The sequence below is a fragment of the Convolutriloba macropyga genome, chromosome 3 (assembly GCF_964194025.1).
Source record: "Convolutriloba macropyga chromosome 3, txConMacr16.3, whole genome shotgun sequence".
Taxonomy (NCBI): Eukaryota; Metazoa; Xenacoelomorpha; order Acoela; family Convolutidae; genus Convolutriloba; species Convolutriloba macropyga.
Genome location: NC_134470.1, coordinates 69,285,648 through 69,300,965, shown reverse-complemented (window position 1 = coordinate 69,300,965; position 15,318 = coordinate 69,285,648). Strand labels below are relative to the sequence as shown.

The 15,318-nt window shown below is 36.0% G+C and overlaps 1 protein-coding gene across 2 annotated transcripts; it reads left to right on the top strand.

The window, feature by feature from the left end:
• Positions 1 to 2,415: 2,415 nt before the first annotated feature.
• Positions 2,416 to 14,261, top strand: LOC142337245 (MFS-type transporter SLC18B1-like). Of its 2 annotated transcripts, none has more exons than XM_075386395.1 (7): positions 2,416 to 3,085; positions 3,330 to 3,517; positions 9,414 to 9,562; positions 10,172 to 10,533; positions 11,266 to 11,441; positions 11,777 to 11,861; positions 13,846 to 14,261. In XM_075386395.1, exons 1-7 carry the CDS (start codon positions 2,782 to 2,784, stop codon positions 14,049 to 14,051), a joined length of 1,470 nt encoding a protein of 489 aa, XP_075242510.1. In that variant the 5' UTR covers positions 2,416 to 2,781; the 3' UTR covers positions 14,052 to 14,261. The 2 variants fall into 2 exon arrangements, with proteins under 2 accessions (XP_075242510.1, XP_075242511.1); XM_075386396.1 differs by having other exon boundaries at positions 13,839 to 14,261.
• The last annotated feature ends 1,057 nt before the right edge of the window (positions 14,262 to 15,318 follow it).

The window sequence follows — 15,318 nt, the reverse complement described above, 5'->3', positions numbered from 1 at the left end:
CAGTATTGTATATTGGCTGATTTAAATTTGTTTTTTTTTTGACAAATTGATTTTTTTTCTTTAAAATTTATCATTTTTTATCATCTCATGTGAACTTTTCAGATATGGTTTGTGTATTTGTTCAAAACCATAGTCGAGACGAGACAAGATGAAAAACTTCAAACATAACAAAATTCTCACAACATCTTTTAATGAGAATCAACGTCTTGCATGTTTTTCTGCAAAAACCTAAAATTTATTAAATTTAACGTAGAACATACTAGTTCTTGCAACTTAATCATCCGACTTACAAGTTAACACACGTGAACCAAGTGTCTTACACTTTTTGTATAAGTTTACATTCACCCATTCACTGTACACGGAAATTATACGAGATATCCCATCACCTCATAAGTGTCTATCTTGACCAATTTCACATAAATTTCTGACTAAAATAGCAAGTCTTGACAAGATGAAAGTTCTTCTTGGCCTGAAGAATAATAATGGAGAATTGAATTGATGTTCTAAAATACAACAGCATTTCACCAGGTATATAAGCAAAATTGATAAGTAATTGAGATTACAGTTGTAAATATAACTAAACACTTAGGTCTCAATATGAATAGCTGGTGAAATAGAGAATATGAATTTGATCTGATGCCGATAAGAATCATTCGGCAGAGTTACCTTATATAAAGGAAATGAAAAGTGTTGGTTCACAACTTCAAATTTATCTTAATTTTTTTAAAAAAAGATTGCTTGAAGTGCAACTGCTTCTGCTCTACATTTGTTTTAAAATGAAAAATGTTCTCTTGCTTGAACGAATCGGAGCAAAACTTGACCATGCCGAAATTGAGAGAGTCTGACGATTTAACCACCATACTTGCAGAAGCTCATACAAGATAACATACTTTGTAGAAAAAATTTAAGCTTTTATACGAAAACCGCACCCCTCCACCCGTGTAAAGATGAAGTTACTGCATGAGTTAGATGTACATCACAAACATGTTTAAAAAACGTGGGAGATTGAGAGAAATTTTACAGGAACGAAAATATGACCAAAAATATTTGACAATCCAATACCCAAGAAACGACGTAAAAATTAAGGAAAGAATATAATGGCATCAAAGAAAGATCAAGAAAATTAACTATAACTTTTAGTTGACTTTTATTTAACAAAAAAGGAACCCAACTGATGAAGTTCTAGGATGTGCATTTTAAGTAAGGACCAATTCAAAATCAACTTTAATTTCAAATTTGCTCGAGCACCTACCCTAGTTGAAAAGACTGAACAAAAACGACAAAAAATTTGTACGAAATCTTTAGTATGTTCGGTTTCAAACGTAAGAAACTGTCAATACTTTCAGTTTGTTCTGCATTGTCGATTTCAAACCTAAAAGATATTTGATGTCGTTGTTTTTGGACGCAAGAGAGATTCGATATCTTCGGTTTTAGAAGATTCGGTATGTTCGGTATTCAAACGTACGAGATCGTCGGTATGTTCGGTTTTACACGTAAAAAATGTCGGTTTTATCATAGAAGATTTTGATTTTTCTGTTTATTTTGTAGTCAATATGATAGCGTTCCGATTTCAGGAAATTTCATACGTACTTCTTAAGTTTGGAATCGAACAAGCCGATTTTTTTCGGTCTGCTGGACTATTCTTCGGTTAAAACCCAGAAAGTTTGAAGGCATTTCTCTCAACAATACCAGATCCCTCTCTTACGTTTAAAAACGACGAGGCCGAATCTCTCTTACATTTAAAAAAAGGTGATACCAAAACTGTCTTATGTTTAAAAACGGCGATACCGAATCTTTCTGATGTTAAATACCGAACAAAAACGATGATGCCGACTAAAAAACTGTAGGAACGTTCGTCGTATTTGGCTAAATAAAAACGACGATACCGACTATTTCTTCTTATGTTTAAAAAACCGACGATTTCTCGACTAGGGTACTACTTTTTTCTAAGAATTAATTAACCACAAATTAAAAGCAATTTCCTACTGCTCGTATAAAACTGCTCAAACAAAAACAAAACTAAGGTTAGTGAACTTGATTTAAAATGATCATTTTCAATGCGCATAATGCGTTCTCGTGACCAGGAGAATAAAGAGAGTATTAAGTCCTCAATTTTACTCCAGTCAATTTCAGTTAGTTTTAGCTAATCTGTTTTACCTTCTGTAAATTTAGATAAGTATGCGCTATAAATAATAGCCGTAGTTTGTCTTTTATCAGCTCCCGTCTCGCAATTAATTCTCAAGATTGATTTCTTTTGGTTCCCCCTTTTAAATTCGGCGTCCAAGTTCTAAATTTCTATCACACCGTTTTTGTTTATTACTACAGTAACTAATGTGTACAGTAATTCGACGCGTATAACCAACCATTAGCAAAGTTCATACCTCATTTTGAAGTTTTGATTAAATCTAACACAGGGACAAAATTACAATAGAGTAATTCTTACTGCATAACTCAAACGTGCAGAAACTGATTACATTTTGTTCACTTTTAGCTAAAAAAATATGCGTGAATAAAAATTTTCAAAAAGTCTTTGAGAGCTATTTGCCAGACAGTATATTCATGAATAACACTTGGATAAAAATCAATTTTTACACCACAGCTAACTCAGCAGTAACTGTTTATCAATTTTAAAAACTCAAATATCAACTATCTAATTTGCTGTAACAATTTGTTCCCGAAAACGTGACAAACTTTTGATATTTTGAAAGAAATCACCCTCTAAATTTTTATCTTAAACCCTCGACTGATTTTTCGTAAGTTTAAATTCAGGTTGCAATCAATATGTGTTATCAAATTGGAGTTAAAACTACAATAGCTATAGCCTTTTCTTTATTCCTTTTCATAGCAGAGGGAATTAATTATTCCCAACTAGCGCCATTTTTCCCAAATGAAGCCGAGTTGAACAAGGATCTATCCAAATTCCTTGTTGGAGCAATTAGCAGTTGTTTTGATTTCTCAACCCTTATTTTTACCCTATGTTTACCTTTGGTGGCTAGACCAGAGCTGAACAAATTCTTCTTCGTATGGGGTGCAATTATCGGAGCTCTGGCTAATATGGGGTTTGGTGTTCTGGGTGCTGGTCCAGGTAAGCAAACATAACAGATTTCTGACCGAGCTAAGGGGTAAATAATGAGGAGATGATTGTTCTCCAACCATTATCAAGTAAACCTGGATATTTTTATCGCAACTGAAAATGTCATATTTCTACTTTTTGATTTACTATGTATCTATACACGTGATTCCCTGCTGAGGTGGGGGGGGGGGGGCTGTAGGTAGCGGAAAAAATCGGAAAACGTCCATATTCAACAAAATCCGATGATCGTTTGCAGGTGGTATTTGGTTCGCTTCTATGTGTTTCTTGTGCCGTATCTTGATGGGCATTGGAGCAGGCATGATCTGGTCAACTGGGATTCCCCTTCTGACGTCACTCGCCCCCGCCTACGCAGGCAGAATCACATCTCTGGTTGAGTCTGGTGCTGGTTTCGGCATTGCAATCGGACCACCTATTGGTAGTGCTGTAAGTAATCCTACCGTATTTGTAAAACTAAATGTTCAGATAACAGATTTGGCGTTTCTTCTCTGGTTTATTTTGTAGTATTTAACTGGTAAAAAAACATTCGTACCGCTGACCTCAACCGACAGAGTCATTTATACGCTTAGTTCACAGTTTATTTGGATAATCTCTTATACTCTGCTTCAAATTAAAATGAGCCACCGTCAAGTATCTTAAATTTCACCCCTTCAATGTTTTTGAATCTGTCTTCACCACTTTCACGACATTCGCCATCACTTTCATTACCATTCAGTATAATGAAAGTTTACTTCGCAAGGTTAGAAAAATGTACTTTTGTTGCTGTGTTGTGTGCCTCCTTCGAACAATTGCATCTTTTATAATCAGTTAATCTAAGTTTGTTGCCCGAAAAATTTTCAAGACCGGGTGACATTTTTTAACGAGTTGAGGAGTAGTCCAAGCAGCAGCTTTCGATATAACTATCGCTTCTGCCATGCAATCAAGTCGTCAAGTTTTATATCAGATGCAGCAAAAATTAGAGGTTTTGCCTAAACGACTCTCATGACAGAAAAACAAGAAACACTTCAAAAGTGTGACATTGGAGTTTTTCCATTAGCCCTTAGAGTGTATGCTGACTTTTTCTAGCTAGCGCAAAATGTTAGCAGGATTACGAACACTGTAGCGCAACAACCCCGATGAGGCGGGACGAGTTTTGGCACGTTAGAGATTAAAGCTGTTAAAGCTCAAAAGATATTTGAGAGAATAAGAATTAATTATAGGAGATTCAAAAGAGAAGAAAATTGTGAAGAATTTAGCAAAAATCAGTGGTATATATAGTCGGAAAAATAAATATAACATTTACAGTGTACATTTGTTAAAAGGTTAAAGTATCAAAAATCAGGCGATTTTGGGGCGTATGAGTGGGCGTCATTTCATTATTACATGCAAAAATTTTGTTCACTTGAGATGGTTCGCAAAGTTGCATTTCCTATTCAATATTAGTAGATAAATATCAATATTTGACAAACATACAGATCTAAACTGTACATTAATTTTGGATTTTGGTTTGTCGCTAGGACTTGGTTTTTCTTCTTTAATTTCTTGATCAACTTCAGTTTCTGTATCGTTTTCACTTTCTTGAACGCTCTCTGTTTCAGTTAATTCAACCTCTGAACTTAACTCACTTGAGTTGCTTGTATCATGAAGTTCTTCTCTTACTTCGTCTAAGTCTAGATATAGAAAGCTGTCTTCTATATCTTCGGTTTCATTATGAAAACCTGGTATATTGTTTTCATTGAACCTAACGTTTCTAGAAGTGAAAATTTGCCTAGTTTTTATGTTTTGCAACAAATAAGCTGTTGTGTTATCAGAGTAACCAATGAACAGGCACTTTGTTGCTCTTGGATCAAACTTTGATTTCTTACTGGCATCACGATTTTTTGAATAGGCTACACAACCAAATACTTTTAGATGGTCGCTTCTCGGTTTTCTGCCGAAAAATTTTTCAAAGGCTGATTTTGTATTTTTGTCTTTGACAACTAAGTTTCTAGCATAACATGCTGTATCTACAGCTCGAACCCAATAGCTTTTTGGCATTTTTGAATCTATTAGAAGGCATCTTGCAGCCTCTACTACTGTTCTATTAAAACGTTCTGCAACACCATTTTGCTCGGGTGTTTCAGGAACTGTGAATTCACGAGCTATTTCTTTGCGTATGCAAAATTTTTTAAAGGCTTTGTTTTTGTATTCTGTTCCATTATCAGTTCTCAAAATTTTTGGTCGGCCATATTGTGCAACATACTCTTTGAAAGTTTGCAATGCTTGCGTTTTGTATTTCATAAATTTTACTACTGCGTAGCCACTGAATTCATCTATGAAACTAATTTCATATCTGTTGCCACCTATACTTGATGGACTCACTGGTCCAAAAACGTCTGAGTAAACTCTTTCTAGTTTTTGAGTTGCTTTGTTATCGCTCCATTTTGGAACAGGTTTTTTCGAAATTTTTCCCAAAGCACAAGTTTCACAAAAATCTGAAGCTTGGGAAGCTTCGTCTGTTGTATTTGCTACATCTCTAAAGTTAAAATGTCCTAGTCTTTTGTGCCAAAGTTTTGCTTGACACGTGCCCCCACTTAAGTTTGAAAAGTGGTGCTTTTTTTCTTTTCTGTATGATAAGAAGAACAATTTGCCTCTTCTTATCAGTCTGAAGCTTTCTTTGCTTCTGAGTTTTAGAACTGACTTAGCTTTTGTATGAAATAATTCGTGTTCTTTTTGAACTAAACTTGAAACCGAAAGTAAGTTTGTTTTGTACTCTGGTACATGCAGAACTTTTTAAAAAGTCAACTTATGTAGCACACCTTTAGTGTCTCGTGCTTCCACATCTACATCTCCTATTCCTTCAACTTTTGTTTTCCCTCCATCTGGATTATTAACTGTGGTTTATAGTTTTTGGTAATTTTTAAACCAAGTTTTATCTATCATCATGTGATCAGTACTGCCTGAATTTACTACTAAATCAGTTTTTGAAACTTCAAATGAGCTCTCAGCGCTTAAACTAGATGCTAAGCCTTTATGAGGACTTTTTTTGTTGATGTTTACATGCACTTGCTAGGTGGCCTTTAGCCTTGCATATACTACATACAGCGTTGTCTTTTTTGTAACAACTAGCTGCTAAATGTCCGGGTTTGTTACATACAAAACAATCTAGGGCCTTTGGAACTACTAGGCTTAGGAAAAGTCTTCCTAGGATGTGATTTGAATGAAGAGTGTATACCAATTTGATGAGAAGCATTCTTTGCTGACATGGCAACGTGCTGATCCTCCTCCACATCATCTCTCTGTCTGCGGCTCTCCTCAAAGTTGGTGAGACGCTTCCTCAGTTCCACAAAGTTCTCTGCAGGATTGAAGCTCTCCTGCACCACAAAATGCTCATATCGTTGTGGAAGTCCGTTCAATACCATTGCATTAAACAGCGTCTCAGAAAGCTCCTCACCAGCATGATGCAATCGGATGACCAGTTCTTGCGCTCTGATGAAGTACTGGTGGATGGCTTCGTCCTCTCGAAGTTGTAGTCTGGCCAACTGCCTCATCAGACTTATCACTGTGGTAGTCTCGTCACTTCTGAAGCGTTGCTGGAGAAGTTGCCACGCTTTCTGGCCATCTCCAAGACCCTCGCTGTTCACACAGTCATGGCGGATAAGCATGAGGCTGCTGGCGTCTAGAGTCATCGCCAGGTAGCACCAGATCTGATTTTTGCGGCTCTCATCTTCCTGTACAGCTGTAGCTCTAGCTTGAGTCTGTGCCTCGTGTTCTCGCGTTTGCGCATCACTGGCATCTTCCCTCAGTGGTGCTGGCCTGTCAGGTAGCTCAACTGTGTCTGTGAGCGTTTCGAAGAGATCCTTGGTTTGTGCAAAGGCAGAGAAACGAGTGCTCCATGTTGGGTAGTCCTCAGCCAACCCGCTAAACGTCATCCACTTCAAACTATTGTTTGAGGTTCCATAATGAAGTTTAAACTTCAACTTTTCTTTCACAATTTCTGATTTAGTTTTTATTTACGAGGGAAATCTCAAATTTTTTTATCTTAAAACTCTCGTCAATCTAGAAGAGCTAAAACTGCCAACACTGACACTTCAATCTCAACCAAAACTCTATTAGCGTATCAACGGTCTGATGGCTGGGCCTATAACCTGTTAGCAGGATTACAAACACTGTAGCGCAACAACCCCGATGAGGCGGGACGAGTTTTGGCACGTTAGAGATTAAAGCTGTTAAAGCTCAAAAGATATTTGAGAGAATAAGAATTAATTATAGGAGTTTCAAAAGAGAAGAAAATTGTGAAGAATTTAGCAAAAATCAGTGGTATATATAGTCGGAAAAATAAATATAACATTTACAGTGTACATTTGTTAAAAGGTTAAAGTATCAAAAATCAGGCGATTTTGGGGCGTATGAGTGGGCGTCATTTCATTATTACATGCAAAAATTTAGTTCACTTGAGATGGTTCGCAAAGTTGCATTTCCTATTCAATATTAGTAGATAAATATCAATATTTGACAAACATACAGATCTAAACCGATTTACCTTCATTTTCTAAATTGTGAGCTGCAGTTGACGTTATAAATCTGGTAAGTTTGTTTTCTTTCTGAGTTTATCAACATAAGTTAAGTTTCTAAGCTCTAAGATATTTTCTAAGTTCTTTTCTGTGCTCCAATACAAAAAGAGTTGAAAAAACTACAGCCCTACGTAACAAGAGAACTTCCCATCCAATGGCCAATTGTCCGCTTGCCCAACCTTTTTTCCATCAGAATAACACCACCAGATGCCTGACTCTTATAATCAAAATCGTTATCAGTTTTTTCTCTGCAACTAATTTTTCAATAGCAGGAGATATTATTTCTTAACCCGGTTGAAATTTCTTGGTAACTATAACCAAAAACCATTTGCTACAAGGTTCTTTTTTGCTCTTGACCATTGGTATCTAGGAATCCAAAATTAATAAAACGCATCTTTTTAACGCCAAAATATTGTTTTTGCAGTACTTTACTTTCCCGCATATTGAGAAAACTAAGTGCAACTTGGCACCAGTTCGATTTTTTGTCTACGATACAGCAGAAAACAAACGGGATATTGATGAACAAAAGAACCAAATTACTTAATATCAAAATTTTAGGAAAATCTTTCAAATAGCTTTTTAAAATTTTAAATGAAAAATGTTCTGTTTGGGATAGTTCAACAATAACTATAGTCAGAACGGCAAAATTTATTTCAAGAGCATGAAATGCGCTTATGTACTTCAATTTGATGCAGTACTCGAGAAAATATGACAAAAAATTTTTTTTGCAAAAGTATTTTTTATTCAAAGCAAAAAGTCTGGTGATAAAAACAAACTGTCTGTTTTTGTTTAATGGTTTGTTTGAGCGCTTACTCTTATGCCATTTTTTTCGGCTCGCTAGTTAATGTTTCTTTGTTTATAAATTTTTTAAAAAAATTCCCACAAGTCATGGATTTCTTGGCAACCGTGAGCAAGACTATAGACATTCCTGGTCTTGGATATGAATGCCAAGAAATTTAAAATTCAACTAACTGAAATGGCTCTTTCGAAGGCTTAGTGTAGTCACATGTAGTCAAGACCGTGCAAGAGTAGTATGGTTTGGGATATGGTTTCCAAGATACTATGGAGAACTTAAATTGTTTTTAAGTGCCCTGACGAGTTTTTCTTGACTTAAAGTGCAATGCATGTTTATTTTGAGTTTTTTGAGCAAAGTTGATTTGTTTATGTTAAGCTATATAGTTCCCAAGTATCATAAACTTCATATATGGCTTTGATATGGGTGCCAAGATAGGTTTATGGTGGGCAACCGAGAACTTGTCACCCAATAAGAAGGGACAATGTTACAAAATTTTTTCTTTGCTGTTCATAAAACTAGGAGTCATAAAAAACGTAAGATCTCATGAACTGATGATGGCTGTGAGAAATAGTAATAGAAGAACGAGCAGAAATAAGATTTCGAATCGCATCTAGAACACATGCCGTTGGGTCATATTGCGCAAAAGTTCTAGCCACTGATTTCGTTTTGAATTTCAAGACTTAGCCACTCGATGAAAATACCTGAATATAGCATTTGTTACTCCCCAAAGCATCATTTTTCCTTATGGTGCATTTTTTTATTACTTTACTTTGTCACCAGCCTCTGCGTACTTTTGTTTAGTCAAATTATCAATTTGTTTTCATTTCTCTGCTCATCAAAATCATAACTTTTTAAGCATATCGGTCAAACTTTTTCATGATAGTTCAGGCACATTCTGCAGATTTCTGACAATTTGATACCTTTTCGGCTTTTAGGTTTTTGCAGCTTCAAAACACCATCGCTCCAGTTGAATTAATTTGAAATGGGTTCACAGGTTTACTCCCTGGGTGGGTACGAATATCCTTTCCTTACTTCTGGAGGGATTGAGATGGTGCTGGTGATCTTCGTGATATTTCTCCTTCCTGAACCAGTTGTTGAGACCAGAAACAGAATGGACGACGAGGACGATTTTCACGACAATAGGCAAGTGCGATAAATGCCCGTTTATATAATCATTATGAAACACCCAAGTCGAGAAATGAGTAGAAAAAGTAGACAAACAAAACGTCTCCGGTCAAATTTTAGTCCATAAACAAGTAAGTGTAGCTGCATTGGGCGGATTTTTTCCAAACAAAAAAGCATGCAGCGCAAAATTTTCATCCTTTTTGCTTTCAATTGAGTGTCCTGAAGGAGTAAAATGGGGCAGGAGTGGGATGCAATGCAGATAGGGCTTTAAAAAGTAAGGCGTTCACATTTTATGATTGGATTAATGGGAATTTTGTTTACGAGGAAAAAGTATACACAAAGTTGAGAATTGGTTCATTTGATGACATTGTGCTATTTGTTTGAAACTAGTGGCAAGTTTACGCTTTTAACTCTTAATCGTCTAATTGGCTACTTTATAATTTTTTTCTCGCAACTCAAATTTCTGCGTTAAACACAATTAATTATAAACTTAATTGAAGAGAGGGGTTTCATAGGAAATTCATGATATTGCTACTGCTTTAAATAAGAATCATGAACTGTTTTGTTGTTGTCAGTTATTCAATTTCAGTGAAAAAGTCTGCACTTCAACCAGTTAAGACTTTTTAGACTAATCTACGACTCTGCTGATGAAAGCAAAGACTCTGCCGACGTTCCAATGCTGGGAGTCACAAACGACACCTCAGGACCCGCTGACACCTCAACACAAATTGAAATCACAACTCAAGAACAGCAGGCTAGCGCCACAACCTTTCAGGCATTCATAGAGTTCCTCTCTTTTCCTGGAATCTGGGCTGTCAGTTTAATTTTCCCACTGTTTGGGGTTCCGTTTGGACTCCTTGATGTTTCCCTGTCGCCGTACTTGCTGGATCATTTTGGGGTCGATGGTGACACTGCTGGGTTGTATTTCTTGTCTCTTGGAGCTATGTACGCAATTTGCACACAATTCACAGGCTATATAACTGATAAAGGTAAGTATGATTTCCTATCACTAAAAGATTTGTCAGCATTTGAGAAAGGAACCCTAAAATACACTAAATATAAAGAAGAAATAGAATTTAAAAAAAATAACAAATTAAATAAATAACAAAAGTAGAATTGAAACATAATACCATAAAATATTCTCATTAATTCATTCTTTTGCCTTTGCTGTTTTCACAATTTGCTCATGCGGTAGTGAAAAAATCGCAGGCCGCCCCTCCCTATCGATTGATTGCCGTTATGGTCTGCATTATAAAACTGCTTACATTTATAAACAATATGGAAACCCCTCCCTTTCTTTCCCAGCCATTTCTCAAATGTGTTAAAGCAATTCTGAGTTTAATGTGAGGGTTGATGATCAGAAAATATAAAAGGGGTTCAAGTGCGGAGTTATAGTCTGAATCAGGAGAATATCAGAGCAAAATGTGACATGAACAGACTCTTAATCAGTACTGAATAGTTTCTGAAAAACATTCTGATTCAGTACTGAATTACTATGAATAATAGGTACGAGTCCATATTTCACACACGAGCCACTAGTTAAAGTGTGATTTAAATCTGATCATTAAAGAACTAAAATTTGTTCGCATTACCGAATGGACAAAACTTTTTTGCAGAAAAGTAGATTACTAGAACAAATATAAGGAACTATTATGAAATGTTCGATAAATCAAGTAGCTGATATCAGTTCTAAAATGAATTATATTAATTGTTATAAACAGGAGGTGCAGCTTACATCTTCTTCTGGTACTCTAACTTGTTAGTGGGGAACAGTTTCCTCTACTTTCTACCCTCTCTCGTCTCTGCTCTGGAACAGAAGTGGTACATTGCCATGGTACTGGCCATAAATGGCTTTGCAATGTCTGGAACCTATGTGCCCATATACCTCGTTCTACAGGTAATCTATGCTTATTATAACATGTCAAAAAACATATTCTGTCTGACAATTTACAACTCTCATTTACAAAATAAACGCCAGAAACTAGAGAGAGAACACTATTAGGCCATGAACCCGTTCTCAAGTATATCAGAGGGAAAGATAAAAGCAACACCAATCTTTATATTTACAACTATAAAAACCAATTTATGCAAGAGGTAAAAAAAATGGCATGGAATTGTTTCCATTTCCTCTATTTTTATTCATCTATAAACTAAAACCTAAAACAGAGAACTAGAATGATATTTCATAAGTTTGACCGAAAGTTATCATTTTGTAGCCTTACTGTGTTACAGGAGTTGGCACTCAGTAGTGGATATTCCAAAGGATTGGAAAATTTGAAACTCGTGATCGGAATTTGGATCAACTTCCTCATGGCCGGTAGGTTGCAAGTTCTGAGGTGGTTGACCACCTCCCCCCCCCCCCCACCCCCCCCCCCCCCCCCCCCACCCCGCCCAAGGTCGGATAACCTCTCTTTCAGCTCTTTTGATATAAAAACTAACATTTTTGGATTATTATTGTCTCATGAAACCTTATAAACGTAATTATTGGAATTTATCTAAATATCTAAAGGCACTCTATTGGAGCTTCTAAGACCAGTACATTGCTTTGAAAGAAATCTTTTCTGCAAAAAAAGTTCAAACCACTTTTTTTATAGTCTTAATAGACGCTCAAGCTAAGATCTTTCAAGTTAAGACTATAAAGATCAAAACTTGACAATAAAACTGTTCGTGTTTGACAGCTTAAAATCCCTCTCTAACTTTTAATTACAATGTTGCAATTCTCATTCCACATTTCGATTACTCTTTTAATTGGTTAAAATGCTTTACTTTGTTTCTTTTGTGTTTTAAGAGTTTGTCACATCTTATCAGTATTTGTGTTCTCATGAATTTTTATCGTGTAAGATCTTAAAGCCCAAACAAGATTTTCAGAGCATCGCAGTGCTGAATCAAGAATTACCGATTCTGCAATTCTTCTCTGACCAGTTATCTGATCATCTCCTATTTTAGACTTCATAGTATTCAAATAGAAAATACAAACATACAAAATTCATAGTGTGAACAATTCTCTGATTATAGTCTATGGCATGGTAAATCTATGGCATGGTAAGTCAGATAACAAAGTTCACATCAAAAAAATCAAATTTGAACTTAATCACATCGAAAAATGCAGTCTGCTAATTATCCAAAATTACTCTGCAAATAACGTTTTCAGCGACTTTTTGAGTCGAATCGATGTCAACTGATGGTAGCTGCCCGCTGAAGCGACATGCACGTGTTTTCTTTTCTTTTGAATCGAGGTCGGCAGATTCCAGCTGCCGGCTGAAACGATGTGCACGTGTCGAAATTTTGGCAATTTAGTAATAGAATTTGTAGCAGTTTTTGATAGAACTATAAACCAAATATTCCAGTAAAATGTTCTTACTACAAGACTTTGAGGAAGATAAATTGCGCATATATTGACTTATTTCTTTAATTGTCAGATGTTTTCTTGTTTCTACTTCCCACTTTTACAAGGTAAAAAAGCAGTGATAAACAGTTACTTGAATTAGACTATAATTTCAAAGAGGTATGAATCAATACACTGGGCATTGGAAAATTTTTGATCTTATTGAAAATTAAGAAAATAATTAAAAAAAGGTTCATGCATGTCAAGCTGATCCTCAAATGAAACTTTGAAACTATTTTGCATGAGATGGACTTTAATTCTATGGGTACAACACTTTGGTTTGCTAAGAATTGGATTTGTGAGAGAAAATCATACAAACTGGACTTGATTTCCATACTATTTCTTAATTTTTTTATGAATAAAACTCATTACCAGCACGCCTAAAATCATGAAAAAAAGGCGTGGGGATTGCGGAGAAAACAAAGTGCGAAGATATGATGGTGTTAGGAGAACAAATTTTGTTCTAATTAATGTAGTTTCTTTAATCAGTTCTAGTTTATTTTTTTAAACGAAAGTGGCCGTACCTACGGATGAAATAACTCATCAGCGACAACGAGTACCATGCAAATCCGGAACAATTGCAAAATTCTGCTTCGACCTCAGTATGTTTTATTCTGCCATCTGCTTTTCTTTTCCCAGCACTTTTCCTATATCAAGAGTAACATGGAAAGTGTGTCAGAAAAAGATAGTCTAATCATATTTAAGGTTGGGAAAGTTATGCTGGATTTTTTCAAGCTTTTTCGTATCCTTTTTCGTATCGCTTTACAATGCCAATAATTTTTACCCAAATTTTAGAAAATTTGTCACCTTCAGAAAGTTTCGCATATAATCGCCCAAGAACTTTTCGACTCGGGTGTTGAAAATGCAGGAGATTGAGGTGAAATCATTCAATGCTATAGTTTAACTCAGTTTTCAGTTGGAAGAATCATTGGCTCTCTTGGCTTCGGAGGCGTGCTTTACCCTATGTTTGGATTCTATCACACATTCTTGATAGTTCTATGCTGCTTCACTGTGGGAGCACTGTTCAGCAACACTTACCTTGTAGCCTCAGGAAACTACAGACGAATGTACTATGACCATCAGAATCGAGTCTTCCTCGAAGAAAACGAAGATGAAGAATAGTTTGGATGATATTAGTAACAATTTGATCTCATCAAACAACACACACTGACAGTGTAAAAAAATTCTCAATCAGAAATGTTCTCTCAATACACCTGAACCGTAAATTAACCGAATTGTGTAAAATACAAAGTTGTAGAATATACCTTGATTTCATTTTGCGGATCACATCAACAAAATATATACAAACAATGTTAAAAATGCTACAACAGATTAAGATTTTCCATGATTTTCCCAGGCAAAATTAGCTTTGGCGTGGTTAACATAGTTACAAGCAACCTTCCTAAAGACATCATTGTCGACTAAATTAACGGGATCTGATACCGAGCAAATTGAACCTGCATTAGATGTATCACGAGCAGTGCACTAAATGCAACTTGATTCGATCTAAAACTAATTAAGAGTGCTTTCCCGTGTCGAAATTACCCCTGATTACCCCCCCCCCCCCAGCTGATGCAGGAGTAGGGGTGTAATTGTCTATCGGGGGAAAAACGATGTAGGGGGATGGGGCTAACGGTGGGTAATGGGGGGACTTTTTAGATTTTACCCCCTTTTTTATCACCCCCTCAAAAAAAATTAACCCCAAAAGATGTAAGATTAGGGGGGTAATTTTAGGGGGGTCAAACGATGAAAGATTAGGGTCGTAATGGGGGGATTTTTAAATTTTATCCCCAAAAAAACCCCCCGAAAAGATGTACGATTTTTAGGGGGGAGGGGGTTAAACGATTAAGATTAGGGGGGATAATTGCGGGTAAGAGCGTATTGTTAGATTCTAACACCAAATATCCCCCCAAAAAAACGATGCAAGAGCAGTGGGTAATTTTAGGGTGTAAGACGATGTAAGATAAGGGTTTGTAATATAATTTTTAATTGTTTTGCCCCCAACTCTTTCATCGTTTTACCCCCTTACCCCCTACATTTACATAGCTTTACATCTTTTTGGTAGACATCTTTTTATCCCACTAAAATCACTATTCTAATCTTACATCTTTTTGTATGGTAAATTCGTAGAGTATAAGCTAACAATTCCCCCTTACTTTTCATTACCCCACTAATCTTACATCGACGCAAGATAGGGGAGTAATTCAGAGTAAGGCGGGAATTTTTAGATTTAATTTAGGGGTAATGAGGATAAAAGATAAAGCCGTCATGGGGATTAAGCGTCTAAATATAAGTTTGAACCCACAAAAAATAGCCTACAAAAAAGATATAAGATTAGGGGGGTTATTTTAGAGGGGTACAGTGATGTAAAAGTGGGGGGGGTGTCATA